The sequence below is a fragment of the Carcharodon carcharias genome, chromosome 15 (genome assembly GCF_017639515.1).
Source record: "Carcharodon carcharias isolate sCarCar2 chromosome 15, sCarCar2.pri, whole genome shotgun sequence".
Classification (NCBI taxonomy): domain Eukaryota; kingdom Metazoa; phylum Chordata; class Chondrichthyes; order Lamniformes; family Lamnidae; genus Carcharodon; species Carcharodon carcharias.
In genome coordinates, this window is record NC_054481.1 from 89,907,392 (window position 1) to 89,923,797 (window position 16,406).

Here is a 16,406-nt window from a genome sequence, read left to right on the forward strand (position 1 = left end):
CAAGTCATTGATATAAATTGTAAATAATTGAGATCCCAGAACTGATCTTTGTGGCACATTACTCGTCACATCCTGCCAACCAGAAAAAGACCCATTTATGCCTACCCTCTGTTTCCTGTTAGCCAGCCAATCTTCAATCCAAGCCAAATGTTACCCCCTACACCATGAGCTTTTATTTTCTGCAATAACCTTTGATGTAGCACCTTAGCAAATACTTTCTGAAAATCTAAATACAGTACATCCGCCAGTTCCCCTTTATCCACAGCATATGTTACTTCTTCAAATAACTCCGATAAATTGGTTAAACATGATTTCCCTTTTACAAAACCATGTTGATTCTGTTTGATTACTCTGAATTTTTCCAAGTGCCCGCTATAATGCCTTTAATAATAGCATCTAATATTTTCCCTATGACAGATGTTAAGCTAACTGGCCTGCAGTTTACTGCTTTCTGTTGCCCTCCCTTTTTGAATAATGGAGTAACATTTGCTATTTTCCAACTAATGGAACCTTCCCAGAATCTGGGGAGTTTTGGAAAATTAAAACCAATGCTTCAAATATCTCACCAGCCATTTATTTTAAGATCCTATGATGAAGTCCATCAGGACCTGGGACTTGTCAGCCTGCAGCTCCAATAATTTGCTCAATACCACTCTGCTGGTGATAGTAATTTTCCCGAGTTCCTCTCTCCCTTCCATTTCCTGATTTATATCTATTTCTGGGATGTTACTTCTGTCCTCAGTTGTGAAGAGCGATGCAAAATCCTGTTAGTTCATCTGCCATCTCCTTGTTTTCCATTATTAAGTCTCCAGACTCACTTTCTATATTACCAATGTTCACTTTGTTAACCCTTTTTTTAAAAATATCTATAGAAATTCTTACTATCTGTCTTCATATTTCTAGCTAGCTTTCTCTTGTGCTCTACTTTTTCTTTCCTTATCGATCTTTTGGTCATTCTGTTGTTTTTATATCCTGCCCAATCTTCTGACTTGCCACCCATCCTTGCACAATTATATACTTTTTCTTTAAGTTCGATATTATCTTTAACTATTTTTAGTTGACCACAGATGGTGGGTCCTCCCCTTGGAACTTTTCTTTCTCATTCAAATGTATCTATTCTGTGATTCAGTTCACTTTAGCTTTCTCTGCTTTCATGCCCTCATAAATGTCCTTGTTTAAATTTAAAATACTAACCTTAGACCCACTCTTCTATCCCTCAAACTGAATGTAAAATTCAGACATATTATGATCACTGCTACCTACTGGGCGCATCATAGCTCCTAACTCTATAACCTACAACCAGTGGTCATTAAGTCTCACTCAAGTGATCACCTAATGAATGCCCTCCACCTGTACATCTGTCACCTTAAACTATAGAATAAACAGTTGAGGACCTCCATTTGCATCTGAACCACTGATTCACACATTCAACTCAGTGCAAACAAACTCCTTCAATAACAGAGAGAGGATTTGCACACAGGTGTGATACGTGTTCAATAGGTGATACTGCAGTCATCAATTTTTAGACTTACATTTTCAACACTTGCCCTTGCTTAACTTTGTGATTTTGTTTTATGTTGGACAGGCTGATTCAATCTATGACATGATTGGCTATCCAAAGTTCATCATGGATCCTAAAGAGTTGGATAAACTCTTCAATGATGTAAGCAGATACTTCATGGTTTATTGTTTGTGTCTCAGTGTCCTGGTGAAAGTGAATGTATCATTATGCAGTGACTACATAATACAATTAGCTCCATTTACAGCTAATGTCGCTAACTGTGATTAAATGTATTACTGGAGGTTTCATCATATAGCTTGCCCCTATACTCCAGCCATTAGTTGGCCAACACATCCATACTTGTGACACACTGCCATCCATACCAATTGGAAAGCAAGAAAACTCATTACCCAACTGGATGATGGTTGACTGTCATCCAAACAGCCTTTTTCCCCCTATTTTCAATATGTTTATATCTGGTAAAGAGAAATGTTCAAAGAAAATGACTAGAAAAGATTGCTTTTTTTTAATGTCCCAATGATTTTTCCCCAGGAATGCACAGAATAGCATACTGGAGATTGGCCAATCTTGGAGGGTTGGCAATCCTACTTACAGCAGATACTGTTCCTCCTGATAATCCCCAAATCATCCACTCACATTAACACATCTAGATGCTGAAATTTTCCTGGGCTCACCCCAAACCCGACTATCTCGCCAGGCCTGGGCCTGCTGGCCTCTCCTCTTATAGGTGGTGTTGCAGTAGGCCAGGACTTGATAGCCCCATTCCCCCCTTCCCCAATCCCACTGTGACTCTAAATTATCTTCCAGGATCGGGGTAGGTGTCATTAAGTCTACAGAGTAGTCTCCTGGTTAGTCTGTTGTTGCCAAGAATGAGCAACTGAATACAAGACAGGAAAGTTTGAATGGTGCTACAGCTGGGTCACTGAGGAGGAAGAAGAGGCTGCTTAGTGGGGGTAGAGGAACCCCAAAGATCAAGCAGGGTCTCTATTTTGGACCTTGGACTGGGTCAATGTCTGAATGAGTGGATTGTTGAGGCCTAAGGGGAAATGGAGGTGACAAATCCAGACCCATCTAAAAGAGACCTATTGGGCTTTCTGCCCCTGCCCCTGTCTCGGGGACTGATTTTGTTTCTCTCCTGGGGGTCAGCAGCAAAGAAACAGAGTAGCGTTCTGGGCCCAGTCTCCCTACAGATATTAATGAAGCAGCTAGCAGCCAACCCAGCTACAACAGGATAATTGTCACCCGACTTTACCCCGCACTGCCCCATCCAATTTTGGACCAGGATGGCATTCAATCCAACTCTCGACTTTCCTGGCACTCTGGGCTCCGACTCTCAACTCTTCAGGTCTCAACTCTCTAGGCTCCAACTCTCTGTAGTTCATCCATCTAGGGTGACAATAGAAACCTCAGCTTTAAAGGGAGCTCCAGCTTTGAGACCCATTGGACTCAGATTGTGTTATTCTGTGATACTGAAATGATGTCAGATGCTGTCAATTACATGTCATTTTCACTTTTGTAGCCCTTTAACCAAAATCAACCCCTGCACCCCCTTCCCTCTCCTCAATGAGTACTCAACATGTACACCACACACGATGGTAAGAATTTGGGATTAAACGACATTACAAATCTTGAACATCTGTTTCTACGTAAATTGTATGCAGCAAATGCACAGCAGAATGGATCAAAAGCACTGAGTTAGCTGGCAAAGACGCAAATAAGGAGGGAAGTTTGGGGAGTATTAACATTGCAAAGTACTTCCATATAATTAAATGACCCAAGAAATAGGAGTGTGCCATTCAGCCCCGAGAGCCTCCTCTGCCATTCAGTAAGATCTTGGCTGGATTTCTATAACAACTCCACATTCCCTTTATGCCCAAAAATCTGTCTTGAATATCCTGAATAACTGAACATACACAGCCCTCTGGGATGTTCGAACTCACTGCTCATTCACTGAGTAAGGGAGAAATCTGGAGCCTGTATTTCCTTAAAATAGGTTTATTCATAAAATTCAAAGAACATAGGCACAGACTCCCTTTTCCCCTTCTCCACAGGTGGAAACCGATTCTTTTATATACTTGAGAATAATGCCTCAATCTTTCCCCAGTTACTAACAGCTACTCTCACTTACAGCTAGAGCATGCACTTCATTGTGACAGGATTGCAAAATTAATATGGGATAGAGAATTGTAAAAGTTAGCAACCCTCTAAGTGGAGAAATTTCTCCTAATCTCAGTTTTGTCCTATTCTGCTCCCTAGCTCTAGACTCTCGAGCCAGGGCGGGAAAGCCACTCCGCATCTACCCTGTCAATCCCTCTGGGAATTTTATACATTTCATTGAGATCATCTCTCATTTTTTTCTAAACTCCAGAAGATATAGACCCATTCTACTTGATTGTCCCTCATAAGACAATCCTCTTATCGCAGGAATCAGTTTTGTGAACCTTCAGTAATCCCAGTTGAGAAAAATTGACAACTTTGATTCATCAATTCCACTGTCACTCCCACAGCGACCTGCTGTAGTGTGTCTCTTGGGCCACCCAAGGCACCGGTCATGGTGTCACCACATATGCAACTGTCGTGGCTTCCCTCACTAATGCAGCAGTCAGTGCTGCATTGGTCTGATGCTGATGGGGTAGCAGCAGAGCCAGGAGAAACTTGGTGCCAACTGGGCCCATCCTTGGCCGGAACACTGCCCAAATGACTGACTTTACAGCCTTTGCTGGACCTATCTCTGTCTCTGCTCCGATTCTGACTCCATTTATAACCCTGTATCGACAGCCAGAAAAGAGCAGAGAATCCCCAACATAATGGTTGCAAGGTGTTCATCGATTGCCAAGGCAAGCTAAAGAATTGCTTTATTATTCAATCTATAGAGAAATGACATCAAAGTTTAGCTCAATAACATCTTAGCTACACACTATTTAATACCTTTCTTTCAACTTGGTGTGAATATATTTTACCCCCTTTAAAAGCATAACATATAGAAGTTAATCCAAGGAGGACAAAGAATTGAGAAGGTAAGGGGAGATTTAAGAGAGGTGCTCAAAATCCTGAGGGATTTGGATGAAGTAAAGGAGGAGAAATTGTTAGCACTGGTAGGAATGTTGGTGACCAGAGGACACAGATTTAAGGTAATTTGCAAAAAATAAAAAGGAACTCACAACATTTCCTTACACATCTTGTTGTTACAATCTGGAATGCACTGCCTGAAGCAGATTTAATAGTGACCTTCAAAAGGGAATTGGATAAATACTTACAAAGGATATGTTTACAGGAGATGGAGAAAGTGGGGATTGTGGGACAAACAATTTGGCTGAGAGATTCTATAATTTTATTCCTGTGGAAAATGTAGTCAAAAAATCTCATTGTGACAACATTGAAGAATACACAACCATTGAAATAGAAGTATGGATAATTTCTATAAACTCCTGCCTGAGTGTTCTCATATATCACAACTGGGCAGGTGGTCTGTATGAACCCTCAAGGCTGTTATTTGATGAGAATATGGCCGAACTTATAAATCAATTTCACTCTCCCACTCCACCCCCATATCTGTTGATTTCCTAAATGCCCAAAAATCTATCAACCTCTGTCTTGAATATACGCAACAACTGAGCATCCACAGCTCTCTGGGGTACAGAATTCCAAAGATTCCCAAAGCTCAGAATGAGAGTTTCTCCTTATCTCGCTGCTAAGTGGCCTGACCCCTTATCCTGAGACTGCGACCCTGTGTTCTAGGCTCCCCAGCCAGAACAAACATTCTCCCGGCATCTACCCTGTCTAACCATTGGCATGTTTATGTGATCATTAACCATACCATGCAGGTCAAAGTAACATCAGATTGTCTGCAAAAAGACCATGTAGTTAATGTTTAAAGGATAGCACTGGCTGAGTGTATTGGTGTAATTGAGATCTGCATAACGGGATGACGAGGATTTTGCAGCAACCACACTCGAGCTGCACACTGACCTTGTTTTCACACTGACGAGTGCTGTGTGAATTGGGCAGCTTTGCAAAATAAGGGCTGGGTGGAATTTGGACTGGCGCCATTGCCTGTGTTTAGCTATCTACTCGTGATATTCATCGGAGAGGGCTGGGCCAGTTTACTTACAATAAGGGTCTGTTAGACAGAGCTGCTTCCTCTTTCTCTGTGTTTCACTAGATATGAAATTACAGAGCCAGAGGCAGAATGACACAGGTCTAAAACCACAACCACACAGCTGGTTCCTGGTTTCGATTGTGTCCTCTGAGAGGCCCAGGGTACAGGTGACATGTTGTAAATAAATTCAGTTTACCAGGTCACTGTGTCTCTTGTGCAACAAGCCCAGTTTCAGGTTTATATTTTTGGCCACCCCTTGAGTCTTTACACAACCATGCCCCCCCTGCCTGCACCCAAAACTCTCATTAGGAGGTAATGGCTGAACAGCCGGCAGAACACAGTTTGCGATCTCTTTCCCGTAGGAAAGGGCCAACCTTCCTGACTCTTGACCTCCCACCCATTTCCCCATACACAAAGGCCAAATAATGGGGAAGGGCCTTGTTTCACTGGGTCTCCGCTCCTTTCACTTTGCCCTGGCATCTCTGAGGGTTACCAAGGGAGGGGAGCTGGACTGGAGGGAAAAGGGCAGAATTGGGGTGGGGTGGGGGTTGAGGTGAGGGGACGGAGTGAAGGTGTAGCTGGCTGGGATGGCACTGGGCTATCACCACCTCTACCTCATTTACTGGCACCCATGAAACCTGGCGCAATGGCCAACACCTAAATCCACATCACCAGAACCCCGAAGGGCAGGCCAAAGGCATTTCATAGAATAATAGAATGATGCAGCACAGAAGGAGGCCATTCAGCCCATCAATGCTGGTGCCAGCTCTTTGACAGTCCCACTCTTTCACTCTGCTCTTTCCCTGCAAAATTTTCCTTTTCAAGTACTTACCCAATTCCCTTTGGAAAGTTATTATTGAATCTTCTTCTTCCACTGTCCTTTCAGATCATCATAAATCTGTGAAAAGGTACTTCTCATTTCCCCTTTTTTCCCTCATTACTTTAAATCAGTGTCCTCTGGTTACTGATTCTTGGAAACTGAAAACAGTTTTACTTTACCAAAACCCTTCATGATGTTGAGCACCTCCGGCTGGAATTTAAAAATTGTGGGCGAGACCCAATTCCAGAATTCCCAACCCCATTCCCGGTCTGTCTGATTCTTTGGGAGTGCCTCTAAAGGGTGCGGTCTGATGCGGGTAAAAGCCTGCATCCAGCACTCCCGACCTGGCTGGCTCCATTGCGGAGAAAGGCATGTCCTAATCCTCGGCAGCTTTCATGGTCAGGCCAGGTTTTTAAGGAGTCATGGTTCACAGCCCCTCAGAGGAGTCATGAACCCTAGTCTGCTTGAGGGGTCCTTTTTACAGGTTGAGTTCAATAAGGTCCTCCCTTTGTCAAGGTATGGCCCCTCATGCCCCGATGCCAGGACTTGCCCTTCCACCCACTCCTCATGTCCCCTATGCTAGGCTATGACACTCCACCCACACTATCCTCAACATGGCCCCTCATGCCCTATGCCAAGCTATGGTGCTTCCATGCCCTTTGACCCACTGTACACTGTATAGAACCAATGAATCCTGTAGTGACAGTTGGATGTTTAAAAGAAACCTTTTTTTAAAAAGTAATTTATTCATTACTTTCCACTATGTTTTAAAAAAAATTCATTACAGGGCAATAAAAGTGTCAATCATCCAGACCCTTTAAAGTATCAATAATAGAAACTGCAAGCACTTGAAACTTCTTTGCCTTGAGTAAATAAATATTGTGAAATTGACAGTAGAGATCGGAGAGCCAGGGCTGTCAATCAAGCAACCCATTCGCACTACCTGCCTTGGTGATGAAAATCCAGGCCCTTATCAAATTCCTTCTTAATCTCTACTTTCAAGGAAAACAACCTCAGTTTCTCCAGCCTTTCAACATAACTCAAGCCCCTCATTCCCAGTATCATTATAGTAAATCTCCTTTGCGCCTCTCCAAAGGCATGACAATCCTCTTTATTGTGAGGCCAGATCTGAACACACTACTTCAGCTGAGGCCTAATGGTGTTTTACAGTAGCTTGCCAGAACTTCCTTACTTTTCTACTCCATTCCTTTGTTTATAAAGACAAGAAGCACCCCCCCCACCCCCACAATGTGTTTTTTCAGACTTTTCAGTTGCCTTTACAGATTTGTGTACATACAACCCCAGGTCTCTGTGTTGCTTCACCCCCATTAAAATTGGACCACTTCAGGTTTATTGCATCTCCTCATTCTCCCTAGCAAAATGCATCATTTTGCATTTCACTGCATTAATTAGTCAGCCATGTGTCTGCCCATTTCACCAGTCTATGCCCTCTTGAAGTCTGCTGCTATACTTATTGTTAATTACACTGTGTGCCATCTGCAAACATTGAAACAATGTCCTGGAATCCAAAGTCTAAGTGATTCATATGTATAATTTAGTTAAAAGCATTCCCTTCACTTTAGAAGTTGAGATACAATCTAATTGCAGTGTTCAAAATGAAAAAGGATTCAATAGGATACTTCCGCTGGTGGGGTAAGTGCAGAACAAGGGGTCATAACCTTAAAATTACAGCTAGGTCAATTAGGAGTGAAATCAGGGAGCACTTGTTCACACAATGGGCATTGCAAATCTGGAACACTCATCCCCAAAAGGGTGTGGATGCTGGAGGTCACTTGAAGCTTTCAAGATTGAGATCAATAGATTCTGTTGAAAAAGAGTATAAAAGGAAAAAATGGAGTGGAGGTAAAACTCGACTACGAGCTGATTGAAGGACAGATAGTGGGGATTAGTACAGCCCCTCACTGCTCTGTGAGGTAACCTAGTGTGTTTCTCTAACTAGGATGAACAAGAATTGAGGTTTCTCATAATGAAAGGTTGACATTGTTGGTTATTAGGGAGGAATTGAGTGACCATTGTTTGCGTTCACACAGTATGAAGTGGTTCCTGATCTCTACTTCCAAAATGTGCTGCAGTTCTACAACTTCTCTGCACGTGTGACAGCAGATCAGTTACGGAAACCCCCCAACAAGGATCAGTGAGTATTCCTTGTAGAATTACCAGTTGATAGTTATGGTAATGAGGTAGTGATGTGTACTATGATGTTACAGGGACATCAGCAGTCATGTGCAAGAGGCTGAGAAGAGAATATGGAATAGCCTGTACAACAAAGACATACTTACCTAGGAGTTTAGAATGTACTACAGTGTAAGTAAAGGGATCTTTGATGAAACCTTCTGGAGTTAGACTTAAGTCATTCATAGGTAGTGGGAAACCTTCCCAATACAAAGCAAGCCACAAGCTATCGGGAGAGAGAAATCCAAATCCTATTCAAAGTGGAAACCAAACCACAAACCATTTCTCACCACTGCAGCCTTAGAATCCTTTATTCTCCACCTGGTATCTTGACCTCCTCTCCTGTTGGCATTGGCCTGGGTTGGGGTTTTGGTTCCAATGGAGCCAACTGCCCTCAAAGCGGTCAGTCACTGATAGCTGGTGCACTGCTGAGTGTATGAGCATGACTGCCCAGCCCGACCATGTGCTTACGAGTTGTCTACATTGTTCAGCAGGAGTAACTGGTTTAGTGATCTGCTTCAGGATGGCTGCTCCTCATCCACAATAAGATGATCGTTGGGGGCTTGCAGGGCAATAAGTGGATTCAGGAAAGCTCTCTGAGTTAAACCCCAACTTCCAGGCACTGGACGACCCTCATGCAGCTGAGGGGAGGTCGGAACATGCCCTGGGCTTGATCCCAAGTGACAGGACTCCCAGTGCTTGCTATCTGTTCTGTAACATCTGTAGGAAGGACTCTCAGTTTGAAGAATCAAGAAAATTAGCAGGGAACCATTGTCAGTGGATAACACTCCATCACCTTAGAACCTGAGATTGTTAGTTCAAGCCCCATTTCACAGACTTGAACACAAAATCTAGGCTGACAACAGCAGTGCAGTATCAAGGGAAGGGCTGCACTGTCAGAGATGCTGTCTTTCAATTAAACTGAGGCCCTGTCTTCCCTCTCTGGTAAATGTATAAGATCCCATATTATTAGTTCAATGAAGAACAAGGGGGTTATCTCCTAATGACCTGATCAATACTTATCCCTCATTCGGCATCATGAAAAATACATTGTCTGGTCATTATCGCACTGCTGTTTGTGGGGATTTGCTGCACACAAATTGGTTGCCACATTTCCCACATTACAACAGTGACGACACATCAGGGCTGTAAAGCACTTTGGGACATCCTGAGGTTGTGAAAGCCGCTATTTAAATTCAGCTACCTTGCTGTGGGCCACATCCATTCTGGACTGGAGAAATCTGTATTGTGGGTCTGGACAGGCTGATACTCAGGTCCTGAGCCCTGCACAATTCTGAAGGCAGGCTGAGTTCTGCAGAGTGACTCCTTGTCCAACCCAGGCTTATAGAACCTGCTGACTATTGGGATCTACCCTGTGTTAGCTGCCCCCTCTAGTGGCTGAATAAAATAAATGCCGACAGCAGTTGTGACCTGTAAGTGTACTGAACAGCTTCAGTTGTCACCTCTTCCACTTCTCTCTTTCCCCCTCTGACTTTGACTCTAACCATTCACTCTCAATAAAGGCTCACATCCAAAAAGGGCCTTTTCCAGTTCTGCAGTTCTGGTGTTGCTTTTGTATCCGGTTTTCTATGATATTTATTGTGGCAATTCCTCCCAACAGGTGGAGCATGACCCCTCCAGCTGTTAATGCGTACTACTCCCCTACAAAGAATGAGATTGTGTTCCCTGCTGGCATTCTTCAGGCTCCGTTCTATGCCAGGGATTACCCAAAGTAAGTCTGAGGCGAATCTGGTTGGTTATGGTGAGTAGTTCGCTCACCCATATACACACGCACCCACTCACTGAGTTACACAGGGAGATGTTAGAGCAGGTGACCAGAAGCTCGGCCAAAGGAACAGCCTAAAGGAGAAGAGAGGGGCGAGAAGCCGAGAGAGGGAATTCCAGAGCTTGGGGTCAAGGCAGCTGAAGGCACGGCATGACCAATTAAAATCAGAGATTCTTAGGAGGCCAGAATGACGTGAGCGCAGATATCTTGGGGATGGCATTTTAGGGGAGATTACAGAGCCAGGGAGGGGCAAGGCCATCGAGGGATTTGCAAAAAAGGGTGAGAATTTTTAAAATCTGAAATAAGAGCAGCTTGTAGCTGTTTGAAGGAAATGTTTGAAGATTTGGGCCCATCCTTTGAGGTGGCCAAGTAGAAGTTGTCAGTTTTGAAGGGGGCACCTACTCACACGGACCAAAGTGTTGGAAAGTGAAGACCTATCATTTCAAATTCAGGAGTAAATAGGAAATTGGAGCGGGTTTAAACCCAACAGAGGATAATAGAAATAATAATGAGTTACCAGCACAGTTACTGAGGCAAATAGTGTAGACCATTCAAGAGATGCATGTTAATCAGATCCACACTGGTTGGTGAAGATAAAACTAAGACACAGCTGGTTTCTTTGCTAGAGAGAGTTTATTGACTTAGCTCACAGCCAACACTACTCCACCCACCCCCCCAGTGTCCAAGCTATCCCCATTTATAACTCTTTCGAGTACAAACAGTTTCCATCTGTTCCTATTCAGATGAGGTTACATTGTTTCATAGTTTGCCATTGTGAGATTTGAACTCTTGATACTCTTTTGAGTAAACCTGTTTCCATCTGTTTCAGATGAAGTTACATTGTTTCATAGTTTGCCATTGTGAGATTTGAACTCTTGATCTTGGGGTTACAAACCCAGTACCATAACCACTTGGCTATTTAGGCCAAGCCAATGAATTCTTGATACTCTTTTGAGTAAACCTGTTTCCATCTGTTTCAGATGAAGTTACATTGTTTCATAGTTTGCCATTGTGAGATTTGAACTCTTGATCTGGGGGTTACAAACCCAGTACCATAACCACTTGGCTATTTAGGCCAAGTCTATCCCCATTTATAGATGTACTCATCACCTGTTTAACAATGTAATTGCCATTAAACTTTAACAATGTAATTAGTAAGTCATTGACAACACATTCTGGATAACAGAGATCGAGGGGTTATGGTGGAAACTGAGTCAAAAATCTGTTAAATATTGGGGGGGGGGAGAAACATACTGGGTAAATTGACCTTTCCCCATTCCCAAAACCCCGTATTCCCCTAAATGGGGAGCAACATTACTGGCAAGATGAGTGTGGCCATGATAGTAATGGTGTGCAGTCTGTCCATTTCCTCTCCCCAGCACGGTTGCTTTTGAAATATAACACGGCCATAGTGAGTGGATAACCACGGAGTTGTGCTCAAACAATGCTTCATCAAGGCTGTGATTGTAGCTTTATCATTGGGGCCTTGTATGGCTGTGTTTTTTCACTGCATTTAGATTCAAACCATCGAACCATAAAAATGTGACGGTGCAGAAAGAGTCCATCCAGCCCATCATGTCTGCACCAGCCATAAATGAGAAAAAAGAAGCTAGCCACTCATTTTTAATCACACTTTCCAGTACCTGGTCTGCAGCCTTGCAGGTTACAGCACTTCAGGTGCAGATCCAGGTACCTTTTAAATGAGTTGAGCATTTCAGCCTCAACCACCAATTTAGGCAGTGAATTCCTATGCCCACCACCCACCCTCTGGGTGAAAAGATTTTTCCTCATGTGTTACAATGTGGCAGGTCATGTGTGCCAGGGGGTGGACCAAGTCCACAATGGAAACTTGGCCACGCTATAACAATGGTTTTGCAATTAAGAAAAGATTTGTGTACTAAATTGAGAAGTAATGAGTCCACTAACAACTTTTAAAAATTTTTTAATTAAATTGAAACATTTATTAATAAAAGAAAATAATTAAAACACATACATAAGGTTGCAGTTACTTGATGTTATAACAAATCCCAAAATTCCTAATTAACCTGACTCCCAACTACACATGCCCTTTAAGGCAACAGTCCAAATAGATTTTAAATTTAAATAGGCAATACAGCAAGGTTGCTACAGCACCCACTCGACAGTGAAATTCCAAAGCCTTTTTAACATAACTTTAGTTTCTGGAACAGCTCCTCTTCTTCAGAATGCCTAGAGGTTTATCCCCAGGTCTGTTTCACATGATGTGTCTTTTAGGTCTTACATGGCCACATACTACATAGCCTTCCGCTCTTTTTATGTTTCTCTATCTTTAATGTGTAAGACCCCATTATTCTACATGTCTTTGAAAATTATTTTTCCCATAATATAAAAACCTTTCATGCCATCATTATGGTCAGCACTTCTGGGGAAAATAAACATATTGCTTTGCCTCTCTTACCTTGTTAGTTGTAACCATTACACCATTTGAAAATCAAACAACCCCAACACTTATCTAAAAATGCAAATTTCATTCGCACCCTCTCTGTGGAACCCTCATCCTTGCTTATCCATCTTCATTTCAAACATCTGTTTTACACCTACTTCTTTTGATAATTTCAATCCTGTAATATAAGCATTTCTAGTCTAATTAAATCAGTCACACAGAACTATCCACACTCACATCCATAAGTCTACAATAATGTTATGAAAAATATGACAGTTTTATGGCACATCCCCTCTAATCCTTCTACCAATCACTTTAAATCTATGCCCCTTGGTAATTGACCCCTCAGCTAGGGGAAACAGGTCATTTCCTAAGACTAAATCTAGAATTGCGCCCCACACATTGGGCTTGTTATATGCTGGCTAAATATAGTTCTCTTAAATGCAATTCAAAAATTTTGTGCCCCCTGGACTATTCATAACCGATTGATATTAGGGTAGTTGAAGTCTCCAACTATTACTGCCCTATTGTGCACTCAGAAATTTGCCTACATATTTGCTCTTCTAACTCCCTTCCACAATTTGGGGGTCGATAGTACACTCCTCGCAGTGTGGCTGCCCCTTTTTTATTTCTGAGCTCAACCCATATGGCCTCATTTGGTCCTTCATTTAGTATATCACCCCTCCTCACAGCTGTAATTGATTATTTAACCAAAAATGCTACACAGTCACCTTTTTTAAACCCCCTTTCTGAAAACTCTTTACCCAGGGATATTGAGCTGCCATTTTTTTCCCCTCCTTAAGCCAAATTTCCGTTATAGCAATAATACCATGCTGCCTTGTATCTCTCTGTGCCCTCAGCTATTTGGCTCTATTTGCTATACTCTTCATATTTACATAACACCTTTTAACACTGCCAAATTCCTGTGCTGTACACTTTTTAACCTGTGCTGCTTCTGTCGTTCAGAGTCATTCACCAGTTTTCCATTTCCAGTTCCTTAATGGGTGATTAGCTGCAGAGCGATGTTCCCTCTAAGCTGCAAGAGTGTGCAGCCAGGCAACAGGCCAGGGGGTACCACGCAGGCCACGCTCCATGATAGGCACAGCAGATGCACAGCCATGCAAAAAAGATTTAAAAGACTACACACTGAAAAAGCAGGCCACACGCAACAAACAATATCTTAACATTGGCACAGAGGGATTCGGAGTGGCTGGGAAGCCAGGCTGAGAACTGAGTTTCAATATTGATGAGCACAAAGTGCTGGGAAAGCAAATAAACACTGGAATTAAAGACTAAATGGGACATGATTTAGTAGTGTCTGGTGAACTGAGCGCTTATAGCTATCATCGGAATAGGGTAGAGCTCTTTTCTCTTTTTTAAAAAAAAAAGAGGGCTGAGGGTGACCTGAGAGAGATTATTAAAATCGTGAAGGATTCTGATTAGTTATCTGTAGCGATGCTTCCATTTGTAACGAAGACCAGGGATATAATCGTAAATCCAGTTAGGAACTCCCTTATCCACAAGGTGGTGGGAATGTGAAACTTGTTACTGCATGGAGTGGCCAAGGTGAAAAGTGTTGATAATTTAAGGGGAAGCTAGATAAGTACATAAGGGAAGGAGGTCATGTTGATAGGAGGCTCAGGTAGAGCATAATCACCTTGGGCCGAATGGCCTGTTTCAATGCATTCTAATTTAATATAAGTTGTATTGGTCTGCAGGACACAGGGCGAGGATTTGAGGGTATTGCTGAGCCATGTGCATGTCTGTAATAAAAAGAAAATAGGATTTTGGGTTATATGGTATGCAGAATAAAGTCACATGGTGCAATACTGAGCCTGTACAGGGCAATGGTGCATCCCCCCTGACATAGTGTGTACAGGAAGGACTGTATGGGCCTGGCTTGAGGGCAAAATCACTCAGCTGAGGCTGATATTAACTGTTTCCTGGGCTGAACCCCTCTGAATGATTGATTGTTACAGAGATAGTTAACAAGCGTGCAACTTTTAGAGCTTCAAACGACTGATAAACGATTTTTCACAAAGCTTTGTGATAAATGACAGATGAGTGAAGAAGGCAAACTAAATGAAAATGCTGACTAAAAGCAGAGAGATTGTAGACAGGCTGTGCGGTAAATGGATTGGTCAAACCTGGGACTCCATCCATTTAATGTAAGAATGTAGAGTGGGACTGTGTTGTAATCAGCACATTTATTCCAGGGCTTGCTGTAAATGTGGATCATTTATGTGAAATTAATTAAATCAAAGTCACAGGAAACAAAGCAACTGGCAGCAAGAGCTCTGCTTCTAAATGCTCGCTGGGATTCTAAAGTAAATCCCAGAGAGAACAGAAGTGCATAGGTTTGGAAGTTAAATAACAGATTTCTCTCTGGAAATCAACTGGAGCTTTTATTAGTTCTCCCTCCCAAGCCAGGAAGGTGTCCCGGGACGTAGCTGTACACAGAGACCTCGTGCAAATACACGTAGGATATCAGCCAAAACTCACTGAAAACATGGTCAGGACTCCGAGGCTGCAGTATATTACTGAAGAAAGCTATACAAATTGGTGCAGGCACAGGCTATTTTGACAACACTAACGCATTACAGGTATTTTAAGACTTTGAAAATTGAAGATGCCCAGAACTTCCAAGATCCAGGGTGTTATATTTGGTGGGTACCCCAAAGATGTGCTGGGGAACACCCACCCGGATGTTCCCAGGTAAGGATTGCACGGCAATCACCTAGGAAGTGCAATTTTCCGATGGGCAATTGCCCTGCACTGGGAAACATGTGAAAATTACAATTTAACTCACAAACTTCGGATGATTCCCACTGTGTTACATCAATAGTTACCCAAATAAAGTCAGAAGAATTAAAACCACTTCTAGCTTTTGGGTAACCATTGTACAGACCCACACTGACTGCTCCTCTCCACCCCCACAGGACTCCTGCAAACCCCTCTCCCCAAAGGGACTCACATCCCCTACTGGCCTTCCCCAAACCCCTGACTACCTCCCACCAGCCTAGCCTGGTCTGCCTTACCCCACCCCACCTGTGGACTGCCTAACACATCCCCCATCCCCGACTGGCTGACAACATCCCATCCCCCATCCACCTCCCATCTTCCCCTGACTGGCTGAACCTCTCAGCCCCCACACCTCTGCCTACTGGCTGACCACCACCCACCTACCCCCCACCCACCCCAAATTCCAACCACTTTCCTGACAAACCTACTTTCTCCCTGGGTTAAAAGTGGCTGGACATTTAAACTCACTTGATTGACAGCACTGACTGTAAAGGAGTGGGTGAGGCCTCCTTGTCTCCGATTCAGCGGCACTCGACTGGCAGCCTCAAGAGCGCTTTGCACTGTAGAGATCTTGCCCCACCTGTTTCAGAAAGTCGTGCAAGCCAGGGTCGAAACATTTTAAGGTAACGAAGTAGGAACTGAGTGGCAGCCCGACTCTGATTACCAGAAGCTCAGGCAGGTCCATACATTGTTTTTTTGCAAATTGCTCTTTTATGTTTCAATCTCGTTCCAATCAGTTACCATCTTCGTTTGATGAAATGT

The 16,406-nt window shown here is 43.0% G+C and overlaps 1 protein-coding gene across 5 annotated transcripts in view; it reads left to right on the top strand.

Annotated features, from left to right (window-relative positions):
• The window catches only part of LOC121288335 (endothelin-converting enzyme 1-like), a 340,217-nt gene that overhangs the window by 299,276 nt on the left and 24,535 nt on the right, over nt 1-16,406 (top strand). For all 5 annotated transcript variants that reach the window (XM_041206886.1, XM_041206887.1, XM_041206889.1 and 2 more), the window contains 3 exons: nt 1,586-1,663; nt 8,493-8,596; nt 10,256-10,366. In XM_041206886.1, coding sequence (XP_041062820.1) covers nt 1,586-1,663; nt 8,493-8,596; nt 10,256-10,366 — 293 coding nt within the window. The remainder of the gene's footprint in view (nt 1-1,585; nt 1,664-8,492; nt 8,597-10,255; nt 10,367-16,406) is intronic.